Here is a 16,807-nt window from a genome sequence, read left to right as displayed (position 1 = left end):
TCGTTACTTTGCCTTCTGTTCATTGCTGGCCCATGAAGGCAGCAGGGTAAATGATTCTCCTTCACTCTCCAACACTGTCAGCAGATCAGTGGGATGTCATTAAGGGCAGAATATTGTTGTTTTGCGTTTTCTAAAAAAAATGTATTTTGTTTTTAATTTCCCCCCCAGGGACGAAGAGTTTTCAGTTAGCTCTGTATTAGCTTCTGATGTTATCCACGCCAATAGGAAAGATGTCCCCTGCATCTTCAGGGTAAGTGGTAGTGTCGCTGTCGCCTGAGGAGAGGGAAAGTTTTTAACAACAGCAAAGCGGCAGTGGGATTACAGTGAAACCCTGTCATCAGAATGTCTTGTTACTTCAGGGCTTCCCTGATGTAAGGGCGTATTTATACAATGATCAGTTTAAAACCTTGTGTATGCTTTCAAACATTACAGTGCATTTATTAATTTTTACAGTGTTAATGCTTACTAACAATGCAGTTTTCTGTACTTTCATCAGATTGTTTGTGTGTTGCAGTTAAAATTGCTTATTTTTCCTCTTTTTAATGGCTACTTTCCCGCTGTGTATTTCTTACATGAACTAAAGTACAAACACACTAAGAGAAAGATATGAAAGTACCAAAAGCTCCCAGATTGACCCAAGATTTGCCATAGTGTGATTTCCTGCTCCTTCAAGGTTCCCTGGCCCAGATACCAGGCTTCCTTTTGCAGCTAGGTCGCTGTTGGTCCGTTTCCCTAATTTTCTTTATTATTTCATGCTGTCTATTGCAATCTTTTTCTCCCCCTCATTCTCCTCTGTCTCATTTTCCCCATCTTGTTTTCTCTCTCTCATTTTCTCTTTTCCCCTTTCACTGTCTCTCTCCTCTCATTGTTTCTCCTTCTTGTCTGCCTCTCCTCCCTACCTTCTCCTTTTCTCTTTCTTTCCCTTCCCCCTCTCTGCTTCTTGCTCATGCTTTCTGCATTCTCTCTTTCTGCCTCTGCCCCTACTCACTCTCACACTTGGTCCCTGTCCTTTCTCTCTCCCTCTCACTCGCTGCTCACTGCCCCAATCATGTTTCTGGCTACTAGTTTTCTCTCCTTGGGGTAATTAGCAGCAGTGGCACAGGTTGGAGTGGTACTGATTAAATGGTCAGTGAATCAGTAGCACACGACCTTAGAATGCATTGGAGCAAAACCCAATAGACTAGCATGAGGTTGGCATTTTCCTGTAGGAGAATGGAATATATTTTTTCTATTAAATCAGGAATTCCTCTAGATGCATGGATGAGGGTTAATGTTCTGTACATTTCAGTATTGCTATCAAAGTTACAGTCCGGTGATATCAACTTCTGGGTTTTTCAGTTGTGTTAAATTGCCCAAAAGGTATGAAGTAAGCAGGTTGAGCTGAGAGCATTTACTGACCTGTTCCAATAAAAGGCCAGATTCATTCTTAATTTAATTTGATAGAGTGGGAGCTTGGAGCCACATTATGTTGTGCCGCAGAGCGTTCTGATCTGGGTTCATGCCCGCAGTCCTGCACATGCTCACTTCCTGATCTCAGCCATGTTGCCAGGGAAGGGGGGGAGGTGGTATGAGGTGCTAGATGGAGCTCGGGCTTATACCCTCCCTGCTTTCCTCCAGAAAGATCAGCAGCAGAGTCAGCCCAAGCTGCAAGAGTTTATTTTGTATGGTCCTGGGGGCAGACCTACCACTGATGGTGCATGGAATTCGGACCATTTTGTTGTAGTGGAAAATTTTCACAATCTGGTTTATTAGTAAAACAAAGTGGGAAATTTTCACAATCTGGTTTATTAGTAAAACAAAGTGGGAAAGTCCTACTTGAATTGTGTAAATGGGAGCCTGCTCCATTCGAGTTCTTACTTACATGTTATAAATTGGTGGAGTCCTATTTGGTTATATATTTTTCTCTCACTGCTTGTGTTGCATGTACCTACATCTTCCCATTTTGTGGCACAGTGTCTCAGTAAAGTATCGCCCCAAAAAGTATTTTCTGTCTGCAGTCATTGCACAAGTGCCTGTTAACTGAGCCATCTTAATTGTAAATACCTCGTTTTGTCTGCATGACATGTAGCACTATGTTTACAGCCTTAATCTCTTTGCAAATCAAGTCCTTTGAAATGGCAACAGGGCTATTTCCTGTGTATTCTGCACTCTGCATGTCACACACCATGGGGAAAGAGAAGGTGAGCTGTTTCCAGGTTACTGTCAGTGCTGCTAAAAGATGGTTGGCCCCGTGGTTGATATTTTTTCCTTCCCTCCTCTATGTCGCCCCCGCCATCGCCGCCTGCTCCACGGATCCTACCACTGGCAGCTGTTAGTGTATCTACCAGCTCTGTGTCAGAGATTACCGTTTTAATAAATGGGATCATCAGAATCAGAAGGGACTATTCTGCTGTAATGCAAGCCTGTGGGCCTAAGCATGGATCACTGGAATCACCTTGGAACTTTCTATATTCTAGTGAAAAGTGCTCCAGTTTCTCTACCTTCTCCTCATAATTAAAGCCTCTCATAGGAACATTAAGAACAGGAGTAGGCCATTCAGCCCCTCAAGCCTGTTCTGCCATTTAATTAGATAGTGGCTGATCTGTACCTTTACTCCATTTACTCACCTCTATTCCATATCCCTTGATACTCTTACCTAAAAAAAAATCTACTGATCTCAGTCTTGAAGGCTTCAATTGTCCCCCAACATCCACAGCCTTTTTTAGGAGAGAATTCCAGACTTTTACTACCCTTTGTGTGAAAAAGTGCTTCCTGATTTCACTCCTGAACGGCCTGGCCGTAATTGTAAGATTAGAGTTGTTGTGTCTCAAGGGGTTTTATACCCTTACCTATATAACAATTTAGAAGGACTCCGGGGTGGAGAGTTTAGTTAACGGCCATTTTATTTACAATGTGCTTCTTCACTCAATGCACTACATTTCCCATAGTGCATTGCAAATTACCACTACGGTATCCCATGTGGGACAATTCTAATACACATTCAAAATACACAAGAGTCATAGGGGGAGAAATTCAGTATCGCCCCATTTGGGGCGCGATTATCGGCCGGGCGCAAAGTTTAGCGCCTGGCGCTAATTATCGCCTCCGACTGCAAACTTGGCTTTTATCAGCCCTGGAGGTGGTTAGAGCGCTAAATCAGGCGCTACACACCTGTCTTAAGGCGCAAAGGCCGAGGAGCGAGGCGTTAACTCAGAGCACTGGCGAAGCTCATGTGATGTCAGTCAGCAATGGAACACAGACACACTGGCGCTGACCAGTTCTTAAAGGGGAGGGGTCGATCTTGCTCTCCATTCACACCCTGCTCATTGCAGCCTTGAATCTCGGCCTGGAGAGACCTGTGCATCAAATCTGTTGGAAAGAACAATGGAGAGGCCCAGGGAAAGAGCTGAGTGCAGCCCCCATATTCTCTTCTAAATCGATACAAAGAAGATCAAATAAAAAAGAACCTACAAAGTGCTGCTCAGTACCCAAAACTCCTCAACACAGCTTTGAATATCTCCTGCAGTCTCTCTCACTCACTCAGAATGCGTGGTGAAAAAAAAGGCAGGAAGTGGTCGCCTTTAAATAGCGCTCCCCCAGTCCCTTCCTGACTGCAAAACGCTCCCCTCAACCTGTCGTTGCTAGCGGCAGGCGGTAAGACAGGGGGCGCCACTCAATATCCGGTCCGGGTCGCTACCGGGGCATTGCACGCTCGACTGACGTCACGATCTGCGGGCGCAGGAGATCGTGGCGGTAGTGTTTAGCGCCGCCGCAAAATATCTAGTCAATTTCGTGAGTGGCGCAAACATCTCCGCGCACAGGCGCTAGTTGCTTTGCACCCCATTAGCGCCCTCTTAAGGCGCTAACGGGAGGCGCAAACCAACCGAATTTTTTCCCCCATAGAGTTATACAGCACAGAAAGAGACCCATCGTGTCTGCGCCGGCCATCAAGCCCTGTCTATTCTAATCCCATTTTCCAGCACTTGGTCCGTAGCCTTGTATGCTATGGCGTTTCAAGTGCTCATCTAAATGCTTCTTGAATGTTGTGAGGGTTCCTGCCTCTACCACCCTTTCAGGCAGTGAGTTCCAGATTCCAACCACCCTCTGGGTGAAAAAGTTTTTCCTCAAATCCCCTCTAAACCTCCTGCCGCGCACCTTGAAACTATGCCCCCTGGTTATTGACCCCTCTACTAAGGGGAAAAGTTCCTTTCTATCTACCCTATCTATGCCCCTCATAATTTTGTACACCTCAATCAGGTCCCCCCTCAGCCTTCTCTGCTCTAAGGAAAACAACTCCAGCCTGTCCAGTCTCTCTTCATAACTGAAGCGCTCCAGCCCAGGTAACATCCCGATGAATCTCCTCTGCACCCTCTCCAATGCAATCACATCCTTCCTATAGTGTGGCGACCAGAACTGCACACAGTATTCCAGCTGTGGCCTAACTAGCGTTTTGTACAGCTCCATCATAACCTCCCTGCTCTTATATTCTATGCCTTGGCTAATGAAGGTAAGTATCCCATATGCCTTTTTAGCCACCTTATCTACCTGTCCTGCTGCCTTCAGGGATCTATGTACATGCACACTAAGGTCCCTCTGATCCTCTGTCCTTCCTAGGGTCCTACCATACATTGTGTATTCCCTTGCCTTGTTAGTCCTCCCAAAATGCATCACCTCATCACATTATGTCCCCATGTTCTTGATTCCCCCACCAGAGGAAATAGTTTCTCTCTATCTACCCTATTGAATCCCTTAGTCAGTTTAAATATCTCGATTAGATCACCACTCAATTTTCTATACGCAAGGGAATACAAGCCAGGTTTATGAAAACTGTCCTCATAATTTAACTTTCTAAAACCCAGTAACATCTTAGTGAATTTCTTCTGCATCCTCTTCATGGCCTTGATATCCTTCTTAAAGCAGGATACCCAAAACTAAACACAGTATTCTAACTGCAACCTAACCAATGATTTCTTTAAGTCTCCCATCAGAGTTTTCCTATTGTAATATATGCCCCATTATGATAAAACCGAGGATCCCATATGCTTTTTATCATCAATTTGGCCTCACTTTTAAATAGTTGTATATCTGAATCCCTAAACCTCGCTGCTCCTCTACTCCTTTTAAAGTTTTACCATTTAATGTATATATTCTCTCAATCTTCAGTCCAATCACACCATCTTAATTTTTCTGTAAATATTATCTGACCTCAATCAACCCAATGTACTAACTTGTCCGTATCCTTTTGCTCATTTACAGTCCTCTTGGCAGTTAACTGCTCTCAATTTTTGTGTTGTCTAAATTTTGAGGTTTGCATCCCTATAATCTGAGTCAGATCATTTATATTTATATATAAAACAATGATCTAACACTGACCCCTGGACAACACCACTATTTGCATTCCTCCAGTACAAAAAGCACACATTAACCACTCTTTTTTGTCTTTGAGCCAACTTCCTATCCATGCTGCCATATTCCCTTTAAATTTTATCAACAAGCCTCCTATATGTACCTTTTTGAAGATTCTTATACACAACTCCACTGTATTTTCTTTATCGATACGATTGTATTTCCTCAAAGCACTCTATTAAATCTGTCAGACAAGACTTGCCTTCTGCCAATCTGCATTGTCTTTAATTAATCCATGTCCTTCTAAGTTGATAGTTTTATGCCACATTATGGTCTCCAGAAGCTTACTCACTAACGATGTAAGGTCTGTAGTTATCTGGTTTATCTCTTTTTGAACAGGAGCGTTACATTAGCAACACTTTCAGATCCAAGGATATTTGAGAGATTGTCATTAAAGCCTCTGCTATTTCCCCTCTGACTTCCCTAGAATGCTGGAATGCTATTTGGGCCCCCACTGTCTCCCTCACTTTGAGTTCACCAATGTTTCCGTACTATGTTGTTCTCTTTCACTTACCCCATATAATTGCTCCAGCACCACCTCATAAGAAATAAGAATTAGGAGTAGGCCATACGGCCCTTCGAGCCTGCTCCGCCATTCAATAAGATCATGGCTGATCTTCAACCTCAACTCCACTTTCCCTCCCGAACCCCATACCTCTTGTACCCTTTCATTCCCACTGTCGCACTCTTCTGTAAAAGTGTTCTTTTAGCATCTCCTCCGTTCTTTCCACCTCCATGAAAGAAGTTTCCTTTTTAGTCTCCAATTAGCCCTACCCTTTCTTTCTGTTCTTTACTTTTTATGTAATTCATATACAGGAAACTTTGTGCTATCCGGAGGTGAGCTATCCGGCAATCTGGAGCCACCGGCAAAAATCAGCAGCCGTTTTTAATTCTTTTTGTTTGTTTTTTTTGCTTTGTTTGAACAGTCAAGCTGTGTAAGGTCTGTAGCTATAGCAACAGCTTCAGCTACAGAGCTTTAGGGCCACACCCGAGTGTTTAGAAGCTGTTGAACAGTGTTTGTTGTCACATACGGAGATAAGAATCTCTGTATCTCTCAACATTAACTCTGGAGAGTACGGCAGTTTTCAGGCAACGGCAGCAGCTCGGTCCCGTGGGTGCCGGATAGCACAAAGTTTCCTGTATTTACTATTTTCACTTTACGTTCCCTGGCGTTGCTTCAAAGTTCCTGCCAAAGAGAAAACTCTCTTTCAGTGTTTCTGAGCAAACCAGGCGGCTAAAAAATCCACCCATTCTCATAACTTGAGAATCTGCTATACAGAAACCAGCCCACACTGGTAGAGGACTAAGAATCACATCATATTGTCTCATTTAGTCAGACTTTTTCCCAATACCTACATTCCCAGTAATTCTTCAACATAACTGATCTAGGAGTAATAATAATATCTTGATGTGCCATAGGATAATTCTCAAAAGGTGAGGTTGATGGATCTGATCCGAGTCTGTTATCAATGAGATGTGACAAGAGGTTTGGGACATGATGCTTAATACTAACCAAAGAAAACTCTGCCAACATTGGTACATGGATACTACTATCACACCTCTCCCCAACTTTATCATACGAGCCCGTGTGTGTCTGATCTACGCTGGAGATAGTGTCAAAACATGAGCTTCCATATCACTAGCCTTTGGTCCTGTCCCCAGATTAAACTCTTTTGTCACTGGATTTTTTGCCTCCTGCCACCATAGTTATAGACAGTGGCTTTCTGCCTGATCCTCCTCATTGTTTGCTTGGTCTCCTTTGGAGAAGATTGTCAATCAAATGATCAGGTATTAGTTTGAGGATGTGCTCATGGTCACCCGAGAGGTATATAATGCGAAGACTCTCAGCATTTCTCAACTGTATCATCTGACTGCACTTGGTGTGAGAAGTAGCTAACCTCTGTGAAAGTTGTCTTCACCACATTTAGAGCCCCTTCTGAATTCAACTCTCTTCCTCTTCTCATCCCCCTCTTAGCCATAGGGGATGTGGTAGTTCAACCCCTTCTGACTGGTGACCACTGATGTAGCTTTTCTCTTCTCTGCCTTAGGTTCCGCTTACAGCAGAACCGGGTAGGTGGGTTGGGCCCATTAAACAGACCCCGAAACTCCATTCCGCACGCGATCGTAAAACTGCGACTCATGTTAAGGTATTTTTACTCTCTGTACAATTAATGCTGTTCCTTCCTCATGGAGCTGACACTTCCATATCTTTGCATTCCCCTGGTATGTACTCCTTGGTGATGTAGACCCTCTAAGGACCACTTACCTACTGTTGATCGGACCTGAAGACGATGCCACTCTTGCTCTTCCCCAGTATAGAACTAAAACTCAACAAGTACTTCTTAAAATACTTCATGGACGTCTTTTTCTTCCTTATTTAATGTTTTCTTTCTCCACAAGGGCAGTGTGACCACATAACTCATGAGCAGCAACCTTTCAAGTGAACTTGTTTATCCTCTTAAGTGGAGGATTTATCCATGAATAAAAATCCTGTTTTGCACCGGGCCACAACTGCAGTGGGATCGCAATTATTCACCGCAAAGGAGGGATATTAGAAACTGGCAGATAATCGAGGATTCCCACATTACCTTTTAGTGGGTGTTTTAAATTAATTTATCCAGTATAAACAGTTTTTCAAAAGAAAAAATAATTTCCCGACCGAAGACCCATGTGGGGAACACCATCACCACAAGGACTGCAGCGGTTCACCACCACCTCTCGGCAGCTAGGGATGGGCAGTAAATGCGGCTTTGCCAGCGACACCCACATCCCGCAAATAATTTTTTTTTAAATTTTGCCGATCCACAATTCCAACTAGCCTCCCAATCCCAACTCCCGCAAAAATAATTCAGAGTGCAGGTAACTGAGACACAGATAAATGAGTTTCCACAATTGAGGAAGTAAAGCTCGCTGCTCCAATTGACCATGTATATTTTTGGGGGTCGTAGATTTTCCTCAGCTTACTCTCCTACGGGAGGTGAATAGCACAAATTGAAAGATCTCTCCCTGACCCCGGGAGTAATGATATGAAAGCTTCACGTTATCAGTCCACCATTAAACCTGTATTACTGAACCCTGCCAAGCTCTATTCTACAGGAGAGGTTTCCATGATCCTAACAGCAACACAATCGCAATGCTGCATAGCGGATTTGACTGGCCCTCTATAAAACCCATTTTGAATTTGGATGATCAGCCTTCTGTTGAACTCCTGCCTGGTTTAATTACTCTCACTGAAGGGATGGTTTGGGGCGGGGGTGGGGGAAACACATTCTGTGGTGTAAACGGTGGGACAAGAGCTGCATGAACTGAATTTTTTTTTTTCTTAAAACCCCAACCTCCATGAAGTATGGTAAAAATTACAGCGCAGAAGGGGGGCCATTCAGCCCATCACGCCTGTACCAGACAAAGTGCAATGCTTCCGTTATATGTTTCATGTACTAACAAAAACTGTAATCACTAAACTGTATGACTATGTCATTGTGAAAACGTGCTTTTTGTTTTGTTTTGTTGAACAAGCCTGGAAAGGTCATGAAAGCACATTAATTCTTAAAATTGCTACTTGTATTTTAATATTTTTGGTAAGCAGGAGTGATGTGATAATACAGCCACTTGTGAGGCTCTCACTTTTTGATGCCTGATGTTTACCAGGTTTCGTTGTTGGCCCAGGCCCTCACTTTCTGCAGTTGTGGAAGCCGATGAATATTAGCAGCAGAAGCATGCCAGAGTTTGTGCGGTTTATTAACACTTATGATAATGGATGAAAGCTGTCATGTGGCATTTTTATCTACTTAGCAGGGATTGACGGTCAATTCCACTGAGCAACTACCAGGTCATAATTAGCACCTAGGATGATTAAAAATAGAAATTATACACTGAAAATAGCTGGTTAAAATATCCTATTAGATCGATCGGTTGTATATAAAACAATATATTCAATTGTATGTATATATATAAAAATGGTCTTTGTTTAGCTTGTTGCTTTCTTCCATGACTGAGCGGGCATGCTTCTTCATAGGCCACAACTGGTGGATGTAAAAGAACCCATGGCACTATTTTGAAGAGCAGGGGAGTTCTCCCCGGTGTCCCAGCCAACATTTATCCCTCAACCAACACCTAAAACAGATTATCTGGTCATTATCTCATTGTTATTTGTGGGAGTTTGCTGTGCCCAAAATGGCTGCCGCATTTTCAACATTACAACAGTGACTACACTTCAAAAAAGTACTTCATTGGCTGTAAAGTACTTTGGGACAACCTGAGGTTGTGAAAGGAGTTATATAAATGTAACTCCTTTCTTCCTGTTAGGAGATGCACCAGAATGACATCAAGTTACCTATCCTAGGAGTTCTGTTTTTTTTCATTTCCTTCTTTCTTGAGATCAGTAGTTCGCCACAGTGACCTGTTTTTTCTCCCTCTACCTTATCCCCTCCGCTCCTGAAAGTGCTGCCTCTTAGTGTGGCACCGTTCCATGGGTTAACTCCAGTATACTGCCCAGGTGGCCAGCTCAGTCCATCGGTTATTTAATCCTTCTAATCCTATGGATGCTGAGGCCAATTTTATTGCTTATATAGAGTATGAATCTGACAATCCTACTGCATAATGCACTGCTACACTGAGACAACCCAACTAAAAATAAAATGAAGCCTGGAGACTGACAAGTTGGGTTATTTTCCAGATCTTGCATACAGACAGCAAAAAATGTTAATGCTCCAAAGAATGGGCATCAAAATATCTGCAATAAAACCTTAGTCTTAAAGTAGACATCTCTGTGAGGGACCAAAACAGGGAAATCCATTAAATGAAGGATTCCATGACAAAGTCTGCCCGAAATAGCCAGTAGACTTGATAGGTTATAAGTGGTGCCTTTGTAATTGACTCCTATGGTACTGGCAAATGTTTAGCACTATTTGCCCAATATAGATAGCTGCCCGTGATAAGCGTGGACGGTATAAGTGGTGTGGACTGTGTTGGTGTAGGCTGTCCATTTAAAGTGTAGAGATCTTTGTAAAGATTAATATGTTTGATGCATTTTATACCTTTATTTGTCAGTTGCTCCTTCAAAGTAGTTTACATAGTGACCATGCAGATAGGGGCTGGAATTATTTTTAAATAGGTGCTGGTTGCCAAGACTGCAGGGCAGGAGGTAGAACATTAAATGTGTCTGGATAGGTCAGCCATCAGTGAAGCAGTCAAAGGGTTGAGCAGAGAGGTTTTTTTTAAACAATTTGGCTTGTCTCCAGTCAGCAGAGTTTTCGGGTAATCTAATAGAGCATGTTTGATGTGCCATCAATAACTCAAGGACAAGAAGTTAAAGGATTCAACTGAAGGCTTTTAATCGCTAAGAACATTGCACGTCATTCCACATCGGATTCGTCTGGCAGAATGACTCGTACAGCTCTTGAGACCTTTATATGACAAAAGACAGGGGCGGAGCCAATACACACAATAGGGGAAAAGGGGGCGGTACACAATACAATGCAGGTAAAACACAGGGGCTGATGAAGACATATACTTCATCACAACGTTAAAGCATGTGAGGCTCTGGTAAAATAAAAGCGCGCAGGCAGTTTAACTCTGCGATCAATGCTGCCTGGGTTCTCCCTTTAACTTAAGTCATCTCCTTGTTCTTTGCAGGTTACAGCCTCCCAGCTGTCAACATCCAACAACAAGTGTTCGATCCTGATACTGGCTGACAGCGAGAATGAGAAAAATAAGTGGGTGGGGCTGCTGAACGAGCTGCACCGGATCCTGAAGAAGAACAAACTCAAGGACCGATCGGTCTTCGTTCCGAAGGAAGCTTATGACAGTGCCCTGCCACTCATTAAGACAACGCAGTCGGCCGCCATCATAGGTAGGAGCCAGCTGATCGTCCTTTCACTGAAGCTGGTATCTCCCAGCATGTAACATCATAAAGTGTAATCGGCTGCCATGTTTACCTACATAGTAAAAATAGTGACTACACTTCAAAGGTCATTAATTGGCTGTAAAGCGCTTTGGGACACCCTGAGGACATGAAAGGTGCTATGTAAATTCAAACTCTCTTTTAATTCAACATATCAAAAACTTTCAGTCAGAAGATTTTCCTGGTCTACTTTCTTTCTTCTAAATGCCATTGTTGGCTCAGTGGGGCTTCTCAGTCAAAAGATCATGGATTCAAGCCCTACTCCAGAGACTTGAGTACATAATCTAGGCTGATGATTCAGAGCAGTACTGAGGGAGTGCCGTCTTTTGGATGAGACAGTAGAGCATCAGAATTATCCCTTTGTCCTGGCCAGCATTTACCAAAATCACAGATTAGCTGGTAATTTCATTTTTACTGTTTTTGGGACCATGCTCTGTGTAACTTAGCTGCTGTGTTTGATAACATAACGAGAGTGAGCACGCCTAGAATTTACGGCACAGGAGCAGGCCATTCGACCCAACTGGCCTATGCTGGTGTTTATTCTCCTCATGAGCCTCCTCCCATCTTCATCTCACCCTGCCAACAATTCATTGGCTGTGAAGTGCTTGAGACAGCCAGAGAATGTGAAATGCATAATATAAATACAAGTTCTTTCTTTCTTTCTTCCTCTTCGCTACCCCCCCCCCCTCAAGAATGAGTAATGAAACAGTGCTGAATAAAAATAAAAAATGCTGGAAATACACAGTATGTCTGAAAAGAGAAAAGACAAGTTAATGTTTTGGACAGTGGCCCATCCTTGTCAAAGGTGACAGTCAACAATAAACAATTACTATTGTGTCACTAGTGTGAGTGTAAGCTCAGCTGAGAATTTTAATGGAACATTCAGGAGGTGTTGTAGTTAGAAAAGGTGGCTGATATTCTGTGGTGCAGAGAGAAAGTCTCACTGCGACACTGGACATTGAACAGATTCAGTAATGGGGAGAGAAGAATGCCAAGTGCTGTGAGTCTTCTAACTCTTTTATTGTGAGGGAGAGAGGGGGCAAGGACTTCCCATCGGACAAGTTTGTTAGGCTTGAAGGGCTTGTTTGTGTTAAGAACATAAGAAATAGGAGCAGGAGTAGGCCATTCGGCCCCTCGAGCCTGCTGCGCCATTCAATGCGATCATGGCTGATCATCCAAATTCAGTACTCTGTCCTTGCCTTCTCTCCATATCCCTTGATCCCTTTAGCCTTAAGAAATATATCTAACTCCTTCTTGAATATATTTAATGAATTGGCCTTTACTGCCTTCTGTGGTAGAGAATTCCACAGGTTCACCACTCTCTGGGTGAAGAAATTCCTCCTCATCTCTGTCCTAAATGGCTTACCCCTTATCCTTAGACTGTGACCCCTGGTTCTGGACTCCCCGGCCATCGGGAACATCCTTCCTGCATCCAGTCTATCTAGTCCTGTTAGTATTTTATAAGTTTCAATGAGATCCCCTCTCATTCTTCTAAACTCCGGCGAGTATAAGCCCAATCGACCCAATCTCTCCTCATACGTCATTCCTGCCATCCCAGGTATCAGCCTGGTGAATCTTCGCTGAACTCCCTCCATGGCAAGAACATCCTTCCTCAGATAAGGTGACCAAAACTGCACACAATACTCCAGGTGTGGTCGCACCAAGGCCCTGTACAACTGCATCAAGACATCCTTGTTCCTGTACTCGAACCCTCTCGCTATGAAGGCCAACATACCATTTACCTTCTTAACCGCCTGCTGCACCTGCATGCTTACCTTCAGCGACTGGTGCACAAGGACAGCCAGGTCTCGTTGCACTTCCCTTCTCCCAATCTATTGCCATTCAGATAATAATCTGCCTTCCTGTTTTTGACACCAAAGTGGATAACCTCGCATTTATCCACATTATATTGCATCTGCCATGCTTCTGCCCAATCACCCAACCTGTCCAAATCATACTGGAGTTTCTCTGCATCCTCCTCACAGCACACACTCCCACCCAGCTTTGTGTCGTCTGCAAACTTGGAGATATTACATCCAATTCCCTCGTCTAGATCATTAATATATATTGTGAATAGCTGGGGTCCCAGGACCGATCCCTGCGGTACCCCACTAGTCACTGCCCGCCACTCGGAAAAAGACCCGTTTATTCCAACTCTTTACTTTCTGTCTGCCAACCAGTTCTCTATCCAAGTCAATACCTTGCCCCCAATCCCATTTGCCTAACTTTACACGCTAATCTCTTATGCGGGACCTTATCGAAAGCCTTCTGAAAATCCAAATACACCACATCCACTGGTTCTCCCTGATCAATTTTACCAGTTACATCCTCAAAAAATTCCAGTAGATTAGTCAAGCACGATTTACTTTTTGTAAATCCATGTTGACTTTGTCCGATCCTGTCACTGTTTTCCAAGTGCTCTGCTGTTACATCTTTTATAATGGACTCTAGCATTTTCCCCACTACCGATGTCAGGCTTACCGGTCTATAATTCCCCGCTTTTTCTCTACCACCTTTTTTGAATAGTGGGGTAACATTAGCTACCCTCCAATCCATGGGTACTGTTCCAGTACCTTCTCTCCAAATCCCTTGATTCCCTTAGTATCCCAAAATCTATCGATCTCTGTCTTGAATATACTCAACGACTGAGCGTCCACAGCCCTCTGGGGTAGAGAATTCCAAAGATTCACAACCCTTTGAGTGAAGAAATTCCTCCTCATCTCAGTCCAACCCTTATTCTGAGACTGTGACTCCTGTGTTTTCTCAAGTTTAACCCAAAGTCATTCATGTTCTGGAAGTTAGTTGTTGGGTTTTGTAGAATTAGGACTTAAATCATCATGAGATATAAATGACCCGATGGGCCTTTTCTCGCTCACTTTAATATTTGGTATTTCCATGTTTCTTTGTATATGGAAATCATGAGACAACAGGCCTCACAGGTAGCTTTAGGAATATAAGAACATCCAGAGCGAGATAAGGTCATTCGACCCATCAAACCCACTCCATCCACAGCCTATGTCTGATTATTCTATCATGGATTATATTCCCACCCACACAGCCCTTTGATCCTCTACTCTAAGGAATACTAAGTTCTTTCCCAACCTCCTCTTGGCGGGGGGGTGGGAGAAATCAAGCAATGATTTGAACTTGGGCCAGCAGGTCAGCTTGTGGTAGGTTCCAAGCAGTGATACTAGCTCCGATTTTAACTTCACTTGGCGTGTTGCAGGCTCGCTCCGACCCGCTGATGTGAGGCCCTGGCAATTTTAACTCCCGGGCCTCATTACCTTAGTCCAGGCCCAATTCCCTCCCAAACTTGGCAGGAATAACATGGAAGACATCAGGCGGTGTAGGGCATGTGCAGCTGGAGGCCGCCGCTGGGGACCCATGGGAATGGTCCCCAGCAGTCATTTATACAGCATCTCTCACTTAGAAAAACCTCCCAAGGCGCTTCACAGAGGCGCAATCAGACAAAAATCAACTCCAAGCCAAAGAAGACGATATTAGATGGGGTAACAAAAAGCTCAGTCAAAGAGGTCAGTTTTAAGGAAGGTCTTAAAGGAGGAAAATCCCCCTTTTGGGACTTAACTTCAAGCCACTGCCTGTGAGGCAAGCAGCTAAATATTCTTCTTAGTGAATGCACCTTAATGAACTTGTGGAGGGCCGACAGGTGCCAGCTGCTCATGCAAAACATGTTAATGAAGCCCGAGGACCAATATCGGGCTGGCCTCGGGCCTCCCGGTTGAAACGTGCGTTGTCGGTTATGGACCTGAGAATGGGCCATAACCACTTTTCACGCCAAAATCATTTTGGGCAGTCCAAGTTTCTAGTGGGCCCTGCACAGAACTGCCTATAATTTGGCATCCATTTTGTCAATTAAAATCAGGGGAGCCACAGGACTGCTGATGTGAGGAAAAAGAAAATTCACACTGGTGCAGTAGTAATACTTGAGGTTGGAGCTGAAATGTGCTATTGGGGCACAGTGGCTTGTATCTCGCACCTTTGTTAAGCATGAAACATTGACCCGTAAGAGAAAACCATATTGCAAGATGCCAAATATTAACACCTGTCCCCCTCACTGTTACTGTATTCCAGATCATGAAAGGATAGCACTGGGAAATGAAGAAGGATTGTTTGTAGTGCATGTCACCAAAGACGGTAAGTAGATTTCTTTCGTATTTTCACTAAACAGAGTCTGTACCATTCCGCAAGCAGTAATGTTTCAGATTTATTAGTCGTTCTGTTTATCAACAACATAAACAGCAAATATGTTTCCTACTTTGTTCCTTACGGTTTTGAGCTCCTGTGAGTGCTCATTTGTTGTGTAATTTAATTGTAAATTTTCTCCTTTAGTTTCCTCCCATGGGGTCTTCCAGCTGGGGAAGATGCAGTGCTTTAAGTCAGGGATGTTTAGCTTCTTGGACGTGGGACTGATACACGTCAGAGTGGGTTGCAAGTGGTTACACGGAAGTGTGAAGCCCTACGCAAAAATATGAGCCCTCCCCATACAAATTATCCAAGCCCCGCCCCCATGCACAAAAACTACAAGCCTTCCAGAACAAATTCAAGTCCCCGTTCAAATCTACAAACTGCACATGCTCTGAACGCACAAATGTGGTTCAAAATTTGGTGCAACTATTTCCTAAAGTAAAAATTTCCACTTGAAGCCTGGGATTGCTCACTTTTTCTTTCTCTCGCTTTCTCTCTCATTTGCTTTCTCTCTCTTTTGCTTTCTCTCGCTCGCTTTCTTTCTCGCTCTCGCTTTTTCTCTCACTTTCTTCGGTCATGTTAGAAATTAGGATCTGTCTGACTGTAAGTCAGTAGTATTGATCTTTTCTAACTGTCAACAAAACACAGGTGAGATAATCAGCTGGCTTCAGAATTTCTCCTTCTCTCCCTCCCTCTCTGCACCACACTCCCATTTCTCTCTTTTTCTTTCTCTCTCATTTGCCCCCTCAATCTCTCCTGCCCATGCCGTGCTTCTTTATCTCTCTATATCCCTTCTCTCTTGAGGGAGGAGAACGGGAGGGAAAGGGGGGTTGTGAAGGAACAGGGAGTGGACAGTGGGGGCTGCAGTGTGATTTCCTTCCCTTCCCAAGTCTATATTTTTCTTTCCATGGGGAGGATTTGCTGGTCAGGATTCACTCTTCGCGGTGAGTGGGAACGGCAGGATTCACTTTTGTGGGTGAAAGGGGGCTTCAGTCCACCGTTTGTCCTGAAAGAAAATACTTGCAGCTGAAGTGGATATTGAGGAAAAGATGTGCCTTGATATAGCACCTTATTACAGCTCTCAAACATCTTAAGGAGCTTTACTGTGTGCACCATGGTTCAGTGGTAGAGCACTCGCCTGTCAGTCCAAAGGTTGCGAGTTCATGTCCCACTTCAGAGACATGATCCCATAGTCCAGGCTGACACTCCAGTGCAGTGCTGAGGAAGTGCTGCACCGTTGGATGTGCTGTTTTCAGATGAGATGTAAAACTGAGGTTTTGTCTTGCCATTGTCATTTACGTCTCAGGTGGACGT

The 16,807-nt window shown here is 43.8% G+C and overlaps 1 protein-coding gene across 10 annotated transcripts in view; it reads left to right on the top strand.

Annotated features, from left to right (window-relative positions):
• Nucleotides 1-16,807, top strand: part of LOC147113118 (serine/threonine-protein kinase MRCK alpha-like) — a 705,238-nt gene that overhangs the window by 639,442 nt on the left and 48,989 nt on the right. For 7 of the 10 annotated variants that reach the window (XM_085997998.1, XM_085997999.1, XM_085998000.1 and 4 more), the window contains 4 exons: nucleotides 169-250; nucleotides 7,434-7,532; nucleotides 11,020-11,236; nucleotides 15,380-15,442. In XM_085997998.1, the coding sequence (XP_085854124.1) occupies nucleotides 169-250; nucleotides 7,434-7,532; nucleotides 11,020-11,236; nucleotides 15,380-15,442 (461 nt within the window). The remainder of the gene's footprint in view (nucleotides 1-168; nucleotides 251-7,433; nucleotides 7,533-11,019; nucleotides 11,237-15,379; nucleotides 15,443-16,807) is intronic. The other 3 variants (XM_085998005.1, XM_085998008.1, XM_085998006.1) reach the window with 1 other exon arrangement.

The sequence above is a fragment of the Somniosus microcephalus genome, chromosome 9 (genome assembly GCF_052327205.1).
Source record: "Somniosus microcephalus isolate GS21.2 chromosome 9, FLI_Smic_1.0, whole genome shotgun sequence".
Taxonomy (NCBI): domain Eukaryota; kingdom Metazoa; phylum Chordata; class Chondrichthyes; order Squaliformes; family Somniosidae; genus Somniosus; species Somniosus microcephalus.
This window is presented reverse-complemented; position numbering and strand designations above follow the sequence as displayed.